General features: G+C 38.2%; 1 protein-coding gene across 2 annotated transcripts in view; it reads left to right on the top strand.

Annotated features, from left to right (window-relative positions):
* GXYLT1 (glucoside xylosyltransferase 1) overlaps nt 1-20,127 on the top strand; it is a 53,504-nt gene extending 33,377 nt beyond the window's left edge. For both annotated transcript variants that reach the window (XM_059082159.2, XM_059082158.2), the window contains 3 exons: nt 5,621-5,744; nt 5,961-6,133; nt 14,283-20,127. In XM_059082159.2, coding sequence (XP_058938142.1) covers nt 5,621-5,744; nt 5,961-6,133; nt 14,283-14,444 — 459 coding nt within the window. In that variant the 3' untranslated portion in view covers nt 14,445-20,127. The remainder of the gene's footprint in view (nt 1-5,620; nt 5,745-5,960; nt 6,134-14,282) is intronic.
* The last annotated feature ends 1,768 nt before the right edge of the window (nt 20,128-21,895 follow it).

The raw sequence follows: 21,895 nt of genomic DNA, 5'->3' as shown, positions 1-21,895 counted from the left end.
GTTGTGCAGCCTCATAATATTTGAATCTAAAGTGTGGTACGTCTTGGGGGAACACAGATTGTGGTTAAGAGCTAAAGACTGTCCCGTTGGCTTGGTTCAGACGCTGAGATCTTGGGTAAGTTTTGAACATCTCTGGGCTTTGATTTCCTCATCTGTGAAATAGGATGATAGACAACAGTACCTGTGTCATTAGGGCTTTTGTGAGGGTTAAGTTAGTTGGAAGGGAGGCTAACACCTAGGAAATGTTGGCTATTTTGGTGCTATTGGAAGTTAACTTTAAAAAGAAAGTTCCTGTGTGTTTCTCATCTCTCAAATTGTGGGGTCAGTAGAAGAGTGAGGCTATTTTAAATTCTCTGATTCTGCATATTCTGAACACAGGAGTGTGTTGTACTGTTTACCAGTTTCATGCTGATGAGTCCTTAAGCCCTCGTAGTCTGGGGGCATTGGAGTCAAGTGGTTTAGCCTTAACGTTTAGCTTTGCCACCTGCTCACCACAACCACTAGCCAACTAGTTAACTTTCAAATGTCAGTGCTCTCAGATGAAAAATAGAGATAATAAATGGTCTTATGTAGGTTGTCTTTTTAAAAGAGACCCATTCAAAATGCTTAGTACAGAGAATGACACATAGTAAGCACTTCAGTGTTAGCTAGAAACAGTGGCTTCTGAAACACTGATGGAGACTCACTGTTTATCCCTTTACATCTAGTTAGTACTAAATCAAACATCAAGGGATATTATGTCTTTTATGGTATGAATAGATATGTAATATATATGTATATTTGTATGTGTATATATATTTGTCTGGTATTTTTCTTATGGCTTCTGGTGGACCAGAATTTACACCATTACTTATTACTCCTTTCTGCATGTCTGATTTAAATCTCTTGTCCCTTCTTATCCTGCTCTAGGCAGCAGTACTGCTTGTAGCCTTCACCACCCACATCTCGCCATTTCATTCTTAAGACAGTTAATACCCATCACTCTTGTCTTCTGTAAAGATCTAGTAAACCTAGGCGTTTTTTTAGCTTTCCCATTTTCTGTACCTTTCTGAAATCTTGATTTCATTTCGCTTTTGTCTTCCACAAATGAATGCATTAATGAGGCCAGTGTAAACCTTTGCTTTTGCTTACAAGTGAAGAGCTTTCTTCAATTACCCAATTTTTTGATATATTTTGAGTTTTAAAATTTCATGTACCATAACGTTTTACTAAATAAAACAGGTGTCAGTCATATGATGAGTTTTCTTACTTTTCTGATGGTTAGACTATGCACAGTAATATTATACCAGAAGATGGTGCTGTAAGATTATGTGCTAAGGAACAGTGTGACTGCTCAGGAACTCTTCATTTGAAATTCTTAGAATTATGAGAAGTGTAGTGTTGCAGATAACCTTAGAGATCATTTAGTGTAACACCATTACTTGATTTTTAAGAATATTTCAAATTGCAGCTATATAGTTCAAATCTCTGATTATTTTTTATTTACCTTTTACTTACTTAAATATCATTCTTAAATATGTTGAACAGTTTCTCCCCTTTCCCTTTTCTTTTTGTCTGTGGCATGTTCTAAACCAGCTAGAGATGTAGATATAGGAGTTGAACTAATTTCTAAACTTTCAAGCTTTTGTTTTTTTCTATGTATTAATGACTTAATGAAGAAAAATATGAGGAGTGTGATAGTACATTAATTTAGTAGGCACAGTTTACTTCATACCTACTATCCCTATGTTTCAAACAACTCTATTCTTGCCCAGTGGGAACAACACAGATTTACTCTGTTTCTAAATATTGTATTTATGATTGCTGATATGTTTCTACAAAATTTATTGATTTTTAGTTCCGTTTTTCATATATCTTCCTTTATTTTTCCTGATTTCCAAACATATCTTTAGCAAACATTGCCTTATTTTTTCTTACTAACTCTGTAATTTCTGGCACAGATCTTAAATTTTAGAGCTCTAGTGATGTAACTGAATTACTTGTAATAACTTTGCAAACTGTTTCATGTTTGAATGTTACACAGTGCCTATCACATGAAAAGCTGTGAGATTACCCACTTAGGACAGTGGCTACGTTTTAAACTCTTTGCTTTGCTGTCACCCAGCCCTACCATTCATGATTATTCAGTTCCAACCTGATGTATTATAATTACATTTTTAAAAAATTAAAATAGTAAGATTTAAACTTTTTTGGGTTTTTTTCTCATAATGCTTGATAGACGTTGATATAAAACTGGCTAAGATACTGCTTTGTATTTTGTATTGATTGTATTTGCAGTGTTGAATCTCTATTAAGATATTTATTAACCTTTTTCTATTTATTAGCTAAAAGCCAGAGAATATAAATAAGGCATCTTGAGAATTTTTTTCTCGTATATTTACTGTACCCTGTTCATGTCGTGCCATATATTACTTTGTAAAGTAATTTTTGGCTGTTTTCTCTATCTACTGAGAGCAGGGTGTGTCTTGTTTTGTTTTGTTTTTCTGTTTTTTGCAGTACACGGGCCTCTCACCGTTGTGGCCTCTCCCGTTGCGGAGCGCAAGCTCCGGACGCCCAGGCTCAGCGGCCAAGGCTCACGGGCCCAGCCGCTCCGCGGCATGTGGGATCTTCCCGGAACGGGGCACGAACCCGTGTACCCTGCATCGTTAGGCGGACTCTCAACCACTGCGCCACCAGGGAAGCTCGGGGTGTGTCTTTTATGCAGCTTTGTATTCAGAATATTTAGCATGGAGTCTGGCGTACAGTAGCAACTCAGTAGGTAATTACTGGCAGAGGACAGACAGAAGTTTTAGAAACTAGGCCATTAATGAATTATTGAAAAATATTTAAAAAGAGAATACTTATTGTGAGGTGGCTGTGAGGGTCGTTTTTACATATTTGAAAGATGTATGTGATGGAGGGCTTTTATTGTGTTACATATAGAGCTTAAGAAAACAATATCAATGAACATCTTACCAAAATGGATGGAACTTTTCAGAGATTAGGAGAGTAACTAATCTTTGGGAATTGATGAGTTCTCAGTTTCTAGCATTGTTGGAACATAATATGAATAACCACCTGTCAGTTTTATATTTGTTTGTAACATAAACTGATAATAGTGTATTTTCAAAAGCATACATAGTTCTAGAAATGAAACGAATTTATCTTAATATAATACATGTGCATTTTGATAGGTTTGCTGAAATTAGTAAATTAGAACTACATCTTTTTAAAAAATTACAAAACTACTTCAGCTCTACCATCTCCCCCTTCCTCTCCCTCCTCCAGTCAGTAACTCTTCTTGCCTGTTCACTCGATGCCAGCCCCTGGATGCCAGCTGTTGTGCTGTACTACTGTACTTTGCAAGGGACTGTACTGTAAGATTACAGATGTTTTCTTTAAAAAAAAAATTTACAAAACTAAATCATGCTTATAAAAATTCAGGCAATTCATTGCATATAGAGTAAAAAGACAAGTCCCCCCTTTACACCCCACTCTCCTCAGTTTCATTCCTTTGCCCAAATGACATTATAAACTTTGCTGTGTATTCTTCAGACCCTTTAAAAAAGTATTTTGAAACAGATATACATGTACATTAGAATTTATATGTAGAATTCTTTTATATATCTTCAGTTTGCTTTTTTCACTTAGTAAATATATAAATAATTTTTGTGTCAGTACATATGGTCTGTCACATTTAATATGTGTGATATTGTGGAGAAAGAACGTTTTTATTTTATTGTTTGTGTGTGCTAGTATGAATACGTAGTTACATGACTGAAAAATGTCTCATGTATTTTAATTTTTTCTTTCCTGACTGTAGCACCAACGTGGGATGAAAATCCTTTCATACAATTTTTAGCTGTTTTTATTTCCTCCTTTGTGAATGGCTGTATGGCCATATCTTTTGACTATTTCTGTACTTTGCTGTTTTTCCATTTCTGTTGACTTGAGCTCTTTTTATATATGATGCCTCTTTATTAAACTCATTTCTCATAGTTTTTCATTGGTTCTCTTGGATATTCTAGGTTATATCCTCAGCACATAATACTAGTGTTATTGCTTCTTGTCCAGTATTTTTCTAGTAGGACTTTTCCTTTACGTGTATTATAAAGGTCCCCCCATCTCCCACCCCTTGATTTTTTCTTTTTTCCCTAAAACTGCCCTGGACCTTGTAATTTTATCTTTCTTTTCTTTGAATAGGTGTATTTCTTTGAATAGGTGTATTTCTGTCTCTCTATACATTTTTTTTTTTTTTTTTTTTTGCATAAGTAGAACCCAGTGAAGACTTGAACATGACATGGTACAAGGGGTCCACCAGTCCTGTCTGTTTAATGTGTTTCTGGTCTTGGTCCTTGAGCAATTCATAGTTTCCTTTTCAGATCCTAAGAACATTTAGTGAACATGATCAGTGACTTATTTCAGAGTCATCCTTTCAATAAAGTACTTCCTTAATATTTCCTTAAGTAAAACTTTTTTCAGTCATTTTCCAGATTTATTTCTGATTGTGTATAGTTTACTGTATTTACTGCATTCTGAGAAACTTCACACAAAGGTAATACAATTATAGCAGATTATATTTAGTTTAAATACGTAGTTTTTTTTCCAGGAATTCTGACTTTTCTTTCTCAAAGGATAGATTGTTTATGCCTCCATTGTATTTATTATATATCCTAGAATAGCTTGTAACAATGTTTTTTAAGCTGTCTGTGGAGAAGAATCAGAGTTTTTTTAAACATTATTTACAATCATGAGGCAATGCTTTTGTAAAAATAATGTAAATAACTTACTAGGAAAATATTAGACTAAATAGACGTAAAATTGCTATAAAAGTTTCTAAATCTAACGCTCAATTTGTGTACTTAAATCTTGTAGAGGACATGAAAAATTCACTGATCAGCACACTGCAAACTGTACTTTGCGGAGTACTGGTTTAAGTCTGGAGAGTTTCAAACAGTCAAATTGGTATAAAAGACTTAGTATTCAACTTCACCCCAGGTTCACATGATCCCCAGCCCTCTTTCAACTCTGTTGTTTCCTTAGGTATGAGCTATGAGTAGTTCCGTAGAGGCTGAAAAGGCATCTGACGAAATTCAGTATCTATTTTTGATTTATCAATTTCAAATGACCTCTTTGAAATGCCAATTATAAAGTGTTGGCAAATCAGACTAAGAATAATAGTGATCATGGTGATAATAATAGCTAACACTGTGGCAGGTACTTTTCCTAGTACTTTTTATTTATATATTAACAGGTTTGATCCTCAGCAGCTGTATGACAGAGACATAGGTACTGTGTCTAGACATATGACATAGGTACTAAAGCTATCTGCTTTTTAAGATGAGGTCACAGTCATAGTACTTAAACTACCACCTACTTTCTCTTTCCCTTTCCTCCCGACATCTGTTAGTTTTATCACTTCTTTGTGCAGCTTCAGATACCTTCTTTTGTTATCTTGTGCACTGGAGCTGGACAGTTTTACTGACATTTACGTTTACATTAGGGTCACTTGGTTTTGAAACAAAAGTTTACACTTCCCCCTTGCTCTGTAACAATTGCTAAGGGAAGAGTGGGGAACTGTCATTATGCTGCCGTTTTAAACCTGGAAGCCTGAGAATCTCATTAATGTGTTTACCAACAGAACGATATGACCACTGTGCGACTACGATGGGGAGATATACTTATGCCATTGCTTAAAAAATACAAACTGAACATCACATGGGGTGATCAAGATCTGTTGAATATCATATTTTTTCATAACCCAGGTAATCATTTAAATTTATTCTTTGCATTTGTAAAAAAAATCATAGTTAATATTTAGTCAAAACTGGAGAAATGCATTTATTTGATTTTGGCTTATACTAATGGTTATCACTCTTTTTTTTTTAAGACAGAGTAAACTAAATTTAAACTAAAATTTTGCAAAGTGTTAATTCTGTGGAATTAGGGTATGTTTGCTTTTTTGTTTTGTCTCTGCATAGAAAGCCTTTTTGTTTTTCCGTGCCAATGGAATTATCGACCAGATCATTGCATATATGGAAGCAATTGCCAGGAAGCCGAAGAAGAAGGAATCTTTATTCTTCATGGGAACAGAGGTGTTTACCATGATGATAAACAGCCAGCGTTTAGAGCTATTTATGAAGCACTGAGAAATGTAAGCTCTTTTAAAAAAAAATGTTTTTGTGGACATACTCGCAAGCTTACAGAGAAGTTGCATATCCTTTACCCTAGTTCATCAATTATAAACCCAGCACTCCTTCCACATCTAGCTCTGGCACTTGGCATTCTGCTATAAGGAAGAGCACTCCCCTTTGCCCACTTATTGATCTATACATTATCAGTGTGAACTCATTGATATATGTGTTTTTCCATGATTTATAATGCAGTATTCAATTTTATTTATATTGATGCTGAAGTTGTGCCAGATTTGGCGATTGGGAGCCCTTTTGGCTACCTCTTGTGCTCATTTGACATATTCCCATCATTATTTTGAGTACCTCCACATTCTCTGTACAAACAAAATATCTCAGGCTCATCTTGTTATACATTTCCTGCCCTCACCCTGAAATCAGCTGTCAAAGGAACTCTGATGCTTATTGCTACAAGGGTGTCTTCCCTTCTAAGTCCTTTCAGCAATAGAGCTGGGAAATACACACACACACACACACACACACACAGAGTCATGTGCTCACACCAATGCCTCCAGTTCCCCTCCCTCAGGCCCCTTCCTTGCCTTCTCCTACTTTGTTTCTGTTTTATCTCCTTTTTTCCACAATTAGAATCCTGGCTCTGAACATAAAATATTTCCTCTTTTGCTTAGTTCTACAGTACACTTAAACTAATTTCAAAAATACTCCATTCATACTGCTATCTCTACTCCTCTGTTCTTGAAAAACCAACCTACTATAAAGGATTTGTTTCTAGTCCTCCCCCCGCCCCTCCCCTGCCCCAGATGAGGGTGTGTACTCAGTACTATGTTCAGAAGTTACTTGTATTAGTTCTTTTCTCCTTCTTTCAGTGTGGTTATTTATTCATTTGAAATACAGTTGGGTTCATGTGTTTCTGTATGCTTTCAGTTTTAAGTTTTTTCCCCTCATCTTTGTTGATTTAACTTTAATTTGATATGAGGAATATTAATATACTTCAAAAAGTCGAAACTATATAACGGTTTAGTCAGAAGTAGCACTCCTTCCCCATCCTCCACCCCAGGCCTCCCACCCCATCACCAATTTCATTTTCTGGTTTGTCCTTCCTGTACAGATAAGTAGATACATGTATGTTTTGTAATTCCCCTTTTCTTACATGAGAAGTAGCATACTGTTCATCTTTATTTGTGCTTTGCCTTTTTTACAGTATTCTGGAAATTTGGGCATTTATAAATATTTTCTTCATGCTTTTTTTTTTTTTAAAACAGCTGTGTGATATTCCATTTTGTGCATGTTCCAGGGTTTAGTCAATTAATCTCTTATGCTTGAACATTTTGGTCTTTTCCAGCATTTTGAATAATAAATAATGCAGCAGTGCATAACTTTGCCATACATATATTTGTATTGTTGGGAGATGTTTCTACAGGGTAAATTCCTGGACATGGTATAATTTTAATTGAAGATACCGCCTGTTTTCCCTACAAGGGGATTATTTGCATTCCTGCCAACAGTTCATGATGAGGCCTGTTACTCACAGCCTCGCTAACAGAGTGTATTATCAAGCTTGAAAATTTTTGCCATTCTAACGAGTGAGAAATGGAATCTTAGTTTAATTTTAATTTCCCTTTCTCTTATGATTGAGATGAACATCTTTCTATATATTTAACAGCTGTTTTTACAACTTTTTTTTTTTTTTTTTTTTGCGATACGCGGGCCTCTCACTGCTGTGGCCTCTCCCGTTGCGGGGCACAGGCTCCGGATGCGCAGGCCCAGCAGCCATGGCTCACGGGCCCAGCCGCTCCGCGGCACGTGGGATCCTCCCGGATCGGGGCACGAACCTGTGTCCCCTGCATCGCAGGCGGACTCTCAACCACTGCGCCACCAGGGAAGCCCCTACAACTTTTTTGGGGGTGAATTTTCTTTCAAATCTCTCACTTAGTCTTCTTTCATTTTTAAAAAAGAACTTTATTGATAACATTTTATATACCACACAGTTCACCCATAGTGTAAATAATTCAGTGGTTTTTAGCATGTTTACAGAGTTGTACAGTCATCACCATGAGGGAGTTTTGGTCTCTACTCCCCACCTCCCCAGCATTTGTTGCAAGTTCTTTGTGTATTAAAGATATTAGTTCTTTTTCTGTGACATCTGATGTAAATTTTTGTCCCAATTTGACTGTTCATGGAATTTTTTACCATTCAAAGTTGTTTTTTAAAAATTTTGTGTAATCAAATTTAAAACCTTTTTTTAAAAGAGTAGTGATTAGAAGGTCTTTCCCTGCCTGTACTCAGCATATAGAAAAGCTCACCTCTATATATACTTTTCCATTTATTACATTTAGCCTTCTGCTCAATTGGGAATTTACTCTTTCGAGTGAGGAATAGATCTAATTTGATCTTTTTCCAAATAGCTGTCTTGTCCCAACATCATTTATTTATATTTTAATTTAATTTAATTTTATATTTTTTTTAGATGTTGGGGGTAGGAGTTTACTAGTTAATTTATTTATTTTTGGCTGTGTTGGGTCCTTGTTTCTGTGCGAGGGCTTTCTCCAGTTGTGGCGAGCGGGGGCCACTCTTCATCGCGGTGCGTGGGCCTTTCACTGTCGCGGCCTCTCTTGTTGCGGAGCACAGGCTCCACACGCGCAGGCTCAGTAGTTGTGGCTCATGGGCCTAGTTGCTCCGCGGCATGTGGGATCCTCCCAGACCAGGGCTCAAACCGTGTCCCCTGCATTAGCAGGTGGATTCTCAACCACTGCGCCACCAGGGAAGCCCCCCCAACACCATTTATTTAAAATTCTGGGGCTTCCCTGGTGGTGCAGTGGTTGAGAGTCCGCCTGCCGATGCAGGGGATGCGGGTTCGTGCCCGGGTCCGGGAAGATCCCACATGCAGCGGAGCGGCTGGGCCTGTGAGCCATGGCCGCTGACCCTGCGCATCCAGAGCCTGTGCTCCGCAACGAAAGAGGCCACAGCAGTGAGAGGCCCGCGTACCGAAAAAAAAAAAAAAAAAAAACTTAAAATTCTGTCTGTAATCCAAAGATTTGAGATACTGACTTTATTATATGCTAAAGTTCCGTCTGTAATTTCTGGATTTTCTGTTTTGCTCCATTGGTCTGTCCGTTTGTGTAATCTTACACACTATTTTAATTATAAAGGCTTTGTGCTGTATTTTAATATCTGATAGGGTTACTTCCTCTTCATAGCCTGTCCTTTCAGTGTTTTCCTACCTATTGTATTTTTATTTTTCCACAAATATCAACTCATTTAATTACATAAAAAGCTTCATTTTTGGTTGGGAGTGTATCATCTTCACATATTAACTTAGTGACTGCTGACATTTTAATGGTGTTGAGACATCTTAAGAACAAGGTCTGTCTTTCAGGATTGTTTAATAGTTTTCTTCATACTATGGATTTTGAACATATCTTAAGTTTATCCTTAAGTATTTTATCTTCTTTGTTGCCTTTGTAAATGGGGTTTTCTCTTTTAAGCATTTACTTTATATTGAGTTTGGGAAAAAATTATACTGGCCCCACCACCCCAGATATCTGTTCTTCTCTCTTTTTTTTCCTTGTTCTTACGGTGCTCTTGTTTCATTAAGGTGGACTGACAGGGAGAGACGATGCATGAACCAGGTCTCTGAATATGTTGGGGACCAAGGCTTGGGGCAAATCCAAATAAGGACTGGATTTATGATTTTGCTGAAGGAGCATTATATCAAGTGCTATCCACACAGCTAATTCATTGATACCTGGGGAGAAGTGTATGTGAGCACTCATCTCTCACGTGGGTGTGTTCACTGCTCTGCTAGACTGTGTCTAATCTTATGGGGACGCGAAGACATGAACATAAGTAAAATAACAGGAGTGGTTTGTTGTAAGCGTGGGGGTCAGGAGAAGAGCTGATGCCCCTGTTTGCTAGCCGCTCAGTATCTGCTCGTGACTGCTCTCATTGTTTGCTAGTACAGCCTCAGTAATAGGAATGAGGATAAAGATATTGAACTGTAACCTACTGAGACACAGATTGTACTAGGACTGTGAAAGAGTGCAAGTTTTGCCCTGAAGAGCCGGGGAAGCCTTCGTTGATGAGGAGGCATTGGAAGTGAGCCCTGAAGAATGAGTAAGAGTTTGCCAGGTGAGCAAGCTGGGCCAAAATTGCCTGAGAAAAAGCCTCGGGTTGTGGAAGGTCCACGAGGAGGTCAGGCGTTGAGCTGTTTGGGGTGATGGCAGGGAGGCAGCAGCAGGGCTGGGTGGATGCGGTGATGACCTGCTGTGTAAGGTGACGGTCTGCAGTGACAAGGAGCTGAAGTTTTCTCCTGGAAATCTGGGTTTCTCAAACCTGGCGGTAGGCAAAGTGCTGACAGCATTGTAGGCTACAGTTTTAGTGTTTTTGCTAAGTTTCTAGTCCTATAAACCCTGAGAGAGAAGGTTTCTGAATAATCAGTTTATCACGATACAGCTACACTCACTGAAGAATTATAAAGTTTAGTGATGTTCATTTTCATGTAGCCGACCTTGTATGCCTTCAGAAATCAATATCGTATTTTATTAATGCTTTATCATGGGTTGTCAAGAGGTGATAAAAATGACAAAAGGTACATTTGGGGTTCTCAGACTTTGCAGGATAGAAAAGAAATGCACTCCTACAAAAATGTGATTTCTTTGTTGCCTTTGATCATTTTAAAAAAACATCATTAAGGAATTAAATCTTACTAGTTTTATTTGATCTTTTGTGATCTTCTACAAGTATGTACTTTAAAAAAATTGAGTATTGGTTTTAAGCTGATTAATTACACTTGATTTTTAAAAAATAAATCTTATTTTAAAAACTATTTCAAATACTGAAGTAATTAAAGATTAATGTTTGTTTGGGGTCCATATTAATAGCCATATTACCCATTATTCAACTTAATGAAGTTAATCAGTCTTTTTTGGTGCTCTTGGTTAGTGTTTTTATCTTCCCTTATCTATAATTCAGTGAGAAGTGTAATTTAAGAGAATTGCAGTTTAGACAAGGGCATTTATGAAAGTTTAAGACAGAAGCTTAGTCATAGCCATCGAAAGCTGTGAACAATAAGGACGTGACCCATTTTTAAAATGTAAATGCATGGCTACGTCTGCCAGCACATCAGTTTTTACATAGTTGTTAAATACATCGTTGTTAAATATTAGTTGCTGAGTGAATAAAAATACGAAGATTAAAAATTGCAGATTTGCAATGGGAACAAAACATTTTATTGCTCTGTAAAACATTTTCTGCTTCTTGTATTTCATTTGAATTGTTAGATTTCTTGGTGTTTCTGTGTTACCTTTGATTTACTTCACACTCTTCTTCTATTTGCTTAAGATGCAATAGATTTGCAGAGATGCAAGGGATTCTCGACCGTTTCCCTCCTGCACGACCTTCTTGTACATAGTTGGCACTCAGCATTTGTCAGATTGAACTGCCTGCCATTCTACCATGCTTTTAAAACATGTTCTGTTTTTTGAAAATGCTTTTAATTATCTACTTGTGGTCATCACAGCCTCACTATTTATTCACTGCCTTCAACTGACAGTCTTAGTTATAAAACATGACCTTCCTAAAAGTTTGTGTGCTGGGTACGGTGCCAGTGAAGAGGGAGGGAGTGATTGACTGTGTCAGGAGAGCTTCTCAGAGGAGCTGACATTGGACTGAGCTGGAAGGGTTGAGTACCAGGCAGGCAGGAGTGGTGCAGACCAGTCAAGTGTAGCACTCAGTATGGGAAGAGGCGCACAGTCGGGTAAGGGCACACGTGGCCTCTGGGAAAGGGAACGTCTGGATGTGCGTTCCATGCTGCACAACTCCTGGACACTGCAGAGTCTGGCTGGTGGAGGGCGTGACTTCCGGCTGTGTACTGCAGGTGGACATCTGGGTGGTTTATCACCTTCTCCCGTAAAGGTCAAATTACTTGTGTTATATGTTGGACTAAAAGAGCGCTAATTCATGAGGCACTATTTTTATTTGGGGAAAATACTCATCAGAAGACTTTCCCAGTGAAGAAAAAAGAAAGTTAACCACAAACACTGGGATTTAAGTCACATGAAGATGGATGAACTGAATCTCAGGTATTCCTGGGAGTTTACTTTTAAACACCTGTGTTATGTTTTCATTTTTTGTCATTGTAGAGTAAGAAAAAGACCACAGTTTGCTCCTCCCATTATTACTTGCCTCTCAGCCACAGTTGTCCAAGTATGTTGTTTATACACAGTGAAATGTTACTTGACAGTATCACTTAGTACAGGTGTTAAACCTTGAAGAAGGTCAGGTAAACCTGACCTTCTTCAGCATAACCCCAGACAAATGTAGACGTGTCTGTATACAGCACAGCACAGTTTCCCACTCTTAACAGAGCTGCATCTTTTAACAGAGTTTTTGAAGCGGACTTGGCACAGTTGCGTTTGCTGTTTCGGACAAGCAGTGCTGTGTGGTTGTAAAGCTGTTGACTTTTTTTGTTTGTTTTTAGCATCTTTATTGGAGCATAATTGCTTTACAGTGGTGTGTTAGTTTCTGCTTTACAACAAAGTGCATCAGTTACACATATACATATATCCCCATATCCCCTCCCTCTTGCGTCTCCCTCCCTCCCACCCTCCCCATCCCACCCCTCTAGGTGGTCACAAAGCACCGAGCTGATCTCCCTGTGCTATGCGGCTGCTTCCCACCAGCTATCCTTTTCTTTTGCAGCTGAGGCGGACTCCTGGCTTAGCCACTTAACTAGCTATGTAACTGGGAAGATTCTCCCCCTTCCTTAAGTTGCTTCTTTGTAAATAGTGATGTCCTATTTCATGAAGTTAGTATGAGGCTTAAGTGCATTAATACGTATAAAGCTCTTAGAACAATGCCTGGCATGTAGGAAGTGCCGTCTTTTAACCAGTCCAGCTTTCAACAGTCTCCCCTAGGTCCCTGTGTGCTAGCTGTTGTTATTTTCATTACGTTCTTCCCAGTTAAGCCTCTCCTTTTTTTTTTTTTTTTTTTTTTTGGTTTTCAAAAATACTTCAAGATATTTATCTTCAGTATATGGGATTAGGTTTGAAAAATCACCCCAAGAGGAAAGGTTTCATGCAGTTAATGCTCACAGTTTTCTTGCACTAGAGGCACCCAGGTTTAGGATCTCTTTGCAGTTCTACCTGTCCATGTTCTAAATTAGCATCTACATTCAGCCTGTTCTCCCTAGGTGGGCTCTGGCTGCCTACAGACTCACTAATTGTGATTCAAGTGGTGCTTTTATTTCCTCTCCCTCGGTGGCAGCGTCGTGAACCTCAGGTCATATGCAGCCCTCCTAGATTTCAGGTTCTGAATTTCCTTCAGGATTTTGCATTTTTCACTGATTTCAAACTTTTCCCGTAAAAGGTTCTATTTTCAAGCCCCGCCAGTCTTTCTGATTGTGGTTGCAAATACTAAATGAAAAAATGTGCCTGCTTGAAAATACTAAGCTCACAGGTTATTCTCACTTAACTACTACAGCAGTGTTTTCCAAAATATATTCCTTGGGGTATTAATATATTTTATGGTGAAAAGGGTAAAAAGTATATTTTGGAATTAGTGGGCCAAACAATACCCAACAGATGTATTTTCTGTTTTTATAGTTTTTCATGTGCTACTGTGAATCCTCCCAAGAGTGCATGGTATTTAGCACTTCTCAAACATATTTATCCTCGGGACCCCTTTGTGCAGTTAGGGTTCTGTGGCAAGCACTGACCTGTGCTGTCATTTTGCATTCCCCCCACTCCGTGCCTCCATCTCACTCCTTTCCAGTGCAGCCTCACCAGTGTTATCAGAGTGATTCTTGGCTCTTATTAGTCTCTCTCAGACACCTCGAGCTTTGGGTTGCCACCCCACACCTGTCAGTATCTCTGGTCTTCTCTGCCCTTGACCATGTTCTTGCCTTGGCCTGGAGTGCCCTGCCTCCACGCTCCTCTCTGAAGGGCTCTCCCCAGAACCCCCAGTGAGTTACCCGTACTCTCTCCCTCCTCCTGTGAGATCGTAGTCTGTTTAACTCATTGGAATTATTTGTTGGGCACATGCCTTCTGTGAGACTTTGAATGGAGATGGTCAGTGTAAAGTTGATTGAAGAAGTTGTTGGGGATAGAGTTAAATTTTTATATATATCTTTGTCTTTTTATTTTCTTTCTCTAGTGTTCTTTTGAAGATGACAACATCCATTCTTTATTAAAGCCTTTAGAACTGGAACTACAAAAGACAGTGCATACATACTGTGGGAAAATTTACAAAATATTTATCAAACAGCTGACCAAAAGCATACAAGATCGTTATGATAGACCACCAAAGGAAAGGTGATTCTTGGTGACCGCTAAATCAAATGAATTGAAACAACAAAATATCAGAGGATATGTGTGAAGGAATAGTCTTAGATGAAGTGTTCAGGAAGGAATTATTCATCTGCAGAATAATTTTTTTTCCCGAAGAAGTTAAATGAGCAGTATTTTCATGTAATGAAGAATAAGTTGAAGTCTTGGACCCCAACAAGAAGATATTTTTGATTTCTGATGTTTTGTAATGCTATGTGCTGTCATTCTAGTATTGATGAAGATATTATTGAATGGTTGTAGCCTACAGACTTTGACTCTCACTCTCAAGTGGGTGAGAGCAGTAGGGATGTGTGGTTGGAGACGAATGTACCTCATGCACAGTGGAGACACTCAGACTGTGAGTATAGCAATAATTTTACGTCAGCACTAACCTCACTTTAAATGTGTGAGAAAGGAAAGTTGTTTACAGGAGCAGAAAACGTTCTGTTTCTAAAGAAATGGGATGTAACTGATGTCACTATCGACAATCTATGTGTGCCTTTATACATTTCATCTCTGTTTTAAACTGTTTTTGTGACAATCATGCTTAAAATTGTTTTTAGTTTATAAGTAAACTGCACATTTAAAATTGTGAGGGAAAACTGAAAGTTTTGATTACTAGTCTGTGTGTATTTGTGAAACGTAGAATTTTCATTTGTATGTGCTTAACTGTCTTGCCAAAAGTCATATCTAAGATTATTAATTAGGTATTTTAGGGAATTTTTTATCACTTTAAATGAAAATTTTCAGCTTTACTGGGCATTCTGGACACAATAAATATACTGATAATGAGATGAGAACCTAACGAGTGTACTTATATGATGGTGGAAAATGTGATGGACCAAAATGCATGAGCTGTGTGCTTCCTGTGAGCAGTCATTATAGTTACAGTGGAGCAGAAAAGAAGCGGTCCATTTAAACCTTTTTCCTTCTACCTCAAAATGGCTTTGCAAGGTATTTCTGAAGAAGCAAATCTACGTATAGAGGCTTACTTTAAGTTAGACAACTTTCATGGACGATTGGCTTCAGAAGATTGTCACATCTGATTATAGAAAAACTAGTTTTGATTTGGTCGATGTGCATGTCCTCCTTCTTTGAATATCACTTAAGACAGTCTTTTTTTTTTTTTTTTTTTTTTTATCTTGGCAATAAGAAAATATTACTTCTCTTAGTGTTTTTGACCTGTCTTCTCTAGCTGTAGATTCTGAGTACTTAGCATGTACTGTGCTGGGGCACACGTCTCATTTTACCAAGTACTGTATGGTTAACTTCTTTTTCTCCTTTTGACATTTTAACGCTTACACAGAGAAGAGAAAATCATGAAGGAAGACTATCACTTTTGTGAAAATAGTGGTGATTGGCTTTATGAAGACACAGCGCCCGCTGTGGAGACGTGGAAGACGGTCCTCCGTCTTTGCAGGTCAGTCAGGGACGAATTGAGAGAGGAAGGTGTAAGAAAGGCAGATTAGAAGCTGACGGCCAGCCCAGCACTCTTGGACAGAAGCGTTCAGAGAGCACAGTCTGCGTCCCTGGCCGAGCACCGTGGTGACTGTGAGAATTTGTGAACTTGTTGAAGTTGATTTGCTAAATAAAAATGAGGTCCCTAGGATTTTGAAGTTTGGAGGGTATAGGTTCATTTTTAATGGTCCCCAGATGAGACCATTGGTGACCTGGCTACATCAGACTCTTGTGGGGACCTTGCTGAGAATGGATTCCTGGGCCACACCTTTGGTGACTCTGGTACCCCATGTCTAGATGGGTCTGCACATTACCCAGAAGTAGAGAGAATAGTACAGCGGTCCTCCTTGTGCAGATCAAACACGTCAATATCTTAACCGCATTTGTGTCATCTGTCCCTTTTTCCTTTGCTGAAGTATCTTAAAGAAAATGCCAGGCATCACGTTATTTCACCTCTGTGAACACTTTGGTAACTACAGTGACATCGTATCTCCTTTGGCTTTGGTTCATATCCAGTTCTTAGGCAGATTTCCCTTATTGACTACAATGTTAGAATCAGAGTGCAAAAATACGTCACATTATGATTCTATTTTTAATAAGCACCTCAGATGATTTTGGTGTCAGTTACTTTGGGAACCCCTGGAAATCATTCTGCCAACTTGAAGGTTGAAGTTAGGACCAGAATTCTCGGCACAGTTGGTGGATTATAAATGTGATTCTGAAACATTAGCGGAAGTACTTGGGGTTATTGATAAGATACAAATTTATATTAGGAAGTTGCTTAGATTTAATTTCCTTAGTGAACAGAGACTCTTAGCCCCATAGGCTCTAGTATGATTGGGACTGGGTAGCGTGTGGTCATAGTTTAACTGGACTGTATGCTGTGGTCTCACGCCTGTTGTACCTATTTACACTGTTACACACTCTACATTGTGGATCAGTTGGAAGGTTCTTCATGTGGTTTATTCAGACCTGACCTAATTGAGCATTTTACCACAAATTGGGTTATGGTGAAAACTCTCCACCTAGGGACTGTGTTTACCTAAAAGTTAGGGTATCACAAAAAGTCCTTAACAATATTAAAATGAGTTTTCTGAGTTTATCTTTAGATAAGGTAACTTTTTCTTCGAGAAGTCTCAAGAAATGCAGTTCTCAGCATTAATGAGGTTAAATTCTAGAACAGCTTAGTGAACGTTTTATATTTCTTTCCATAAGATGGTGTATCTATGCAGTTTATACGAATTACATTCTATATTCTTTGAGTCTATGTGTTAGAACAATTCTGACCTCAGAACTATCTCTGGGCTGCACTATTACCAAAGCGGAATGACTTTATAATGTAGCCAACCCTCATTTATATGAAGTAGCCATCTTAGAGGAACTTGGAAAACCTTTAGAAAATATATATTGTGATTTACATTTTAAGAAAATACATACTTTTTTTTTTTCCCTATGAAGAGTAGTTCATAATGTATATGGTAACCCACTTATCTTTGGACACTTCAGAGCCTGAAACAATACTACTGCTTACTCACTGCTCTCTCATCTTGCCTTCAGTCAGATGTTCTTGGTGTAATGGAAAGAAAACCAGACTGTGAACTAGATCTGGATTCTCTTCTTGGTTAGGGACCCGAGGCATATCATTTAACCTTCTCTGTGCCATAAGTTTGTGAACAATCAGTATGCCCTTCCCACCTCGTAAGACTCAGAAGTCATGACGTTGAGACCCAGAAAGAGAGAATGGATTTGCTGCATGGCTTGTATCATGCCACACCAGCATTACTGTTGAAGTTCTGTGTTGCTCTGTTGTCTCCTGAACAGATCATTGTTTTAGGCTGCATGTTCTTTGACATGTTTTATATCTCCGACATGAATTTGCTTAGTTTATGTAAGGAAGAATTTTTAAGGAAGAGAAAGCAAAGGAAAGAATGCTGTAAAGGAATGATCAAAGGAAGAAGGAAAAGAGAGGAAGTGAGGAAAGTGAGGAAAGAGAAGGGAATAAGAGTGAGAGTGGCCAAAGGCAGAGTGCAAGAGGAGAGGGGATGAGAGTGGGGAAATTGAGAAGTAGAGGTAGAGAGCGGAGGTGTGGGAACGGTCACTTTTTGAGTTGCAGCACCCCAGCCTGTACCACTGTCTGCTTGCCTTCCTCTGTTTCCGTCCACGAGGCCCTCTGGGCTCAGGAATTGTGCTGGCTTTCATGGAAGGGGCAGCCAGGCTACCTTTGTTTGACTTGTTGATCCTAAAGTCTTTTCCCAGTCACTCTACTCACGGATCATTTAGTGCTGTTATTCAACATTGTATTTTTTTTTTTTTTTTTTTTTGTATTTTCTCGTTAATTGGATCCAAGCTTGTGAGCTAAGACCTGTCGAAACACGATGACAGATTTTAGTCTTCCCAGATGCGGTCTTATGCAGGACTGACCACATAGATAACACAGGAGGAGGGAATGGCCGTATCGGATCTGAAGGGGGCCCAGGAATCTATCACAGTGGTTTTCCCAGACGATACTGGTAAGAAGCTAGATTTGGGAACCACTGCCCTGCCTTAAATGAATATGAATGGCAGCTTAAACAACACATCACATCTCTTGATTCCTCAGTAGGCCTACTTCCCGTTGAAGTGTTAGGAATGGATTAAAGAGAACAGGAGACAGCAGGAGTACATTAAATGGAAAAACCTTAGAAGAAAGTACTCAGTGTCTTCTTTTCAGAAGTTTATATCGTTAAGTAATAAACACCTTAGTGTTAATCAGTAGTGATTTAGCGAGACCACTGATTTTTTTTTTTTTTTTTTTAATAACTTTTCGTTCCTTAGAGTAAAATAGAGAAGAGGTAGGGAAGCAGTATGTCAGGTGTGGGGCCAGTTATCATTTTATTAAATGTATTTCAAGCATCTTAAACAATTGCCTTATTGCATTTTAATATTTAATAAAAGTAGAGTAAATAATGAGTAGTACTGTAACAGTTATCCTTTTATACATTGCCAAAGCAACCCTTTTTTGCCTGTTAAAGTCTGGCTGAACTGTCCTAGTGTTCATCGTTTCTTAATTCATTGAAGATGAAACTAGATTTTTAGAACTAAATTATATAAACTTAAGGCAGGTGTAAAAGGTGATGCAAGAATTTTTTTTAACTAAAAATGAATATGATGTTGATCCAAATATCTAGCAATTACAGAATTATGAGAACATGGAAGAGCATATTGGACTAGGCAATTTAAAACTGATTACAAGTCGATGTCAAACTTCTAAATGGAAAATATCTATTGTCACCTCATCTCTACGAATTAATTCCAAATGTCTAATGGGGTTGTTTCTTAAGAATTTTCCATAAACCCAGTTTTCAAACAAAAGAGAACCTTTGAAAAGATATGGAGAGAGAAAGAAAGGAAAATTTCTGTCACTTCTAATGCTGTGAATGTTATTTGGAGGGTCTGTGGTCAGACATTTTAATGCCAAACTTAAGACCAGATGTGGAGCCTCTGATTATGTGTAGTTTACATATACAATCTGAATCTGTGAGCATCAAACACACATCATCAGAGCAACTCCTTGTAAAAACTGAAGAAAAGCAACAGTGTACCTTTCATTTAAAATGTAAGTTGACTTTGACTATGATGGAAAATAGCTGTTTTCAACCTGTGTATAAAATCTCTTCAGGGAATATTGGAATGTTATGCAAAGATAATTCAGGGCTTGTAGCGTAGCTGTAAACTGTGCCATCCGTTGCATCACATCCATTGCTGTCAGTATCTGAGAGCTGGGCCAGTGGCTTTTGATGGATGTTGTAACAGAAGATTTATGAAGGAGATGGTGGTTTGTACTTGCTCCTGAAGTCAGAAACTGGAAGGTGTTTCCATTTTTCACAAGCATTTTGCATAAATATGTTAATATTTTGAGTAGTAGTGATTCTAAACCTGCAGGAAGGCATTTTGGTGTACTGTGTTACACAGAGATTACTACTCTTAAATTGATTTTTACCTGAAAATATGACGGTTTTAGGATAATTTGGATATCTTCCTCCAAGTATTTTGTGTATCTTGACATTTATTAAAGGGGGAGGGTGAGTATAAGATTATAGATTGGGATGTAACCTGAGAATAATGCAAAGTTGCTCTGTTCTGTTTTGGGGGGATTCAAATCATCTTTTTCTTGAGAAACTTTGTGTTGTTCTTACTAAATAAACATCTACTCAATAAATATCTAATTTCTTCAAGTGATGTGTCTGAATTATTCTAGCAGTCAGAAGCAATTTTGTAATCTTTAGCCTTGGGAACCTTGATAACTAAAAGTCAGGGCAGTTCCTGGACTGACTAATTCGGCAACTGGACAATGTCATCAGAAACCTAGGTACCTTTTGTCTTTACAGTACTGTTCTCACCATGTGAGCTGTGTCTCCCCCCACGGCCCCCAAGTGACAGCCAACATTCTGCATCTCAAATGACAACCAGAGGCAAAAATATATCTCTTTATAAGAGGAAGGTGCCACCTGTCTCCATCCACTTGCTCTCATAGCCATAGCAATATCTGTGTCCAAAACAATTACTTTGCAAAGAGAATAAAACTTCAGTGGTTGGCTCAGACCATGATTTGCCCCAAACTTAAATATAGCCTCCCTTGGAGAATGGCTACTCACAGGAAAGGAAATAACATCAGGGTTCTTTTAGAAGTGTGTGGGGTAGAAGGGTAGGGGTTTAGAAGATAGCTATCGGGTAGGCAACAGACCTAGATGATTTTACTGGCCCACGTATTTCTTTTTATTATTATTATTTTTGGCTGTGCTAGGTCTTCATTGCTGCACACGGGCTTTCTCTAGTTGTGGCGAGCGGGGGCTACTCTTCTTTGCGGTGTGCAGGCTTCTCATTGCAGTGGCTTCTCTTGTTGCGGAGCACAGGCTCTAGGGCACGCGGGCTTCAGTAGTCGTGGCCTGCAGGCCTAGTAGTTGCGGCTCGCAGGCTCTAGAGCACAGGCTCAGTAGTTGTGGCACACAGGCTTAGTTGCTCCGCAGCACGTGGGATCTTCCCGGACCAGGGATCGAACCCGTGTCCCTTGCATTGGCAGGCGGATTCTTAACCACTGCACCACCAGAGAAGTCCCCAAGTATTTCTTAAAACTACCCAGAGGACCAGATTTCAGATCTAGAGAAGAGTACCTTTTCTGTGCCAGGGTGTAATTGTGCTTTAACGGGTTTCTGTAATGTTATGATCCAACAGTTATCAGTTTTACATATTTTATTATTTACACAATGGTTTTCTGGTTACAGTGATAGCATGAAGGGTTTTAAAAGATTATTGAGGCGATGATTACTTCCAAGAGAGTTTAAAAGTTCTTCTAAATTTATGTTGAGTGATGTATTAATAGTTATTAACAACCTTTATCATATTTTTAATCATTTATAATTTACAAAATGCCCTCATTGAAAAATATTCAAACAATACTGAAGAATTAAAAGTATATAAAGTAAAAAGTAAAAGACTCCTAACAATCCACCTCTAAGAGCATTTGGTGTGTATCCTCCCTGTCTTGCTATGTACACACAGTGTACCCACACACGGGCTTGGTTCTACAATGGCTTCTACAACTTGCCTTATTTCACACAGTATATTATATCTTTCCTTGTCGATACATTAGATCTACCTCATTCTTTAGCTGCCTATTATATCATAGTAGTGTCCTTAAGTAGAGATTAGCGTATGGACTTCTGAAGTATGAAAGCATAAGTAACGAGTTTTAACTTGTTAGGGGAAATAGTCATTAACTACTTTTGCCATTTTTCTAGTTGTAATTTAAGGTGCATTAAATCGTGAATAAACTGTAGTGTACCTTAAAAATCAAAGTAAATATCAGATTATTAAAATTTTAAAGAATTAAATGGGAAGTTTTTGTAAGTAATATAAATAATATGTAATGTAATAAATACATAATAAAATAACAATAGTTACATTTCTGTGAGACTGGCATGTCTGAATATTGTTACTTCAGGG

This window comes from Kogia breviceps, chromosome 12 (genome assembly GCF_026419965.1).
Source record: "Kogia breviceps isolate mKogBre1 chromosome 12, mKogBre1 haplotype 1, whole genome shotgun sequence".
Taxonomy (NCBI): Eukaryota; Metazoa; Chordata; class Mammalia; order Artiodactyla; family Physeteridae; genus Kogia; species Kogia breviceps.
This window is presented reverse-complemented; position numbering and strand designations above follow the sequence as displayed.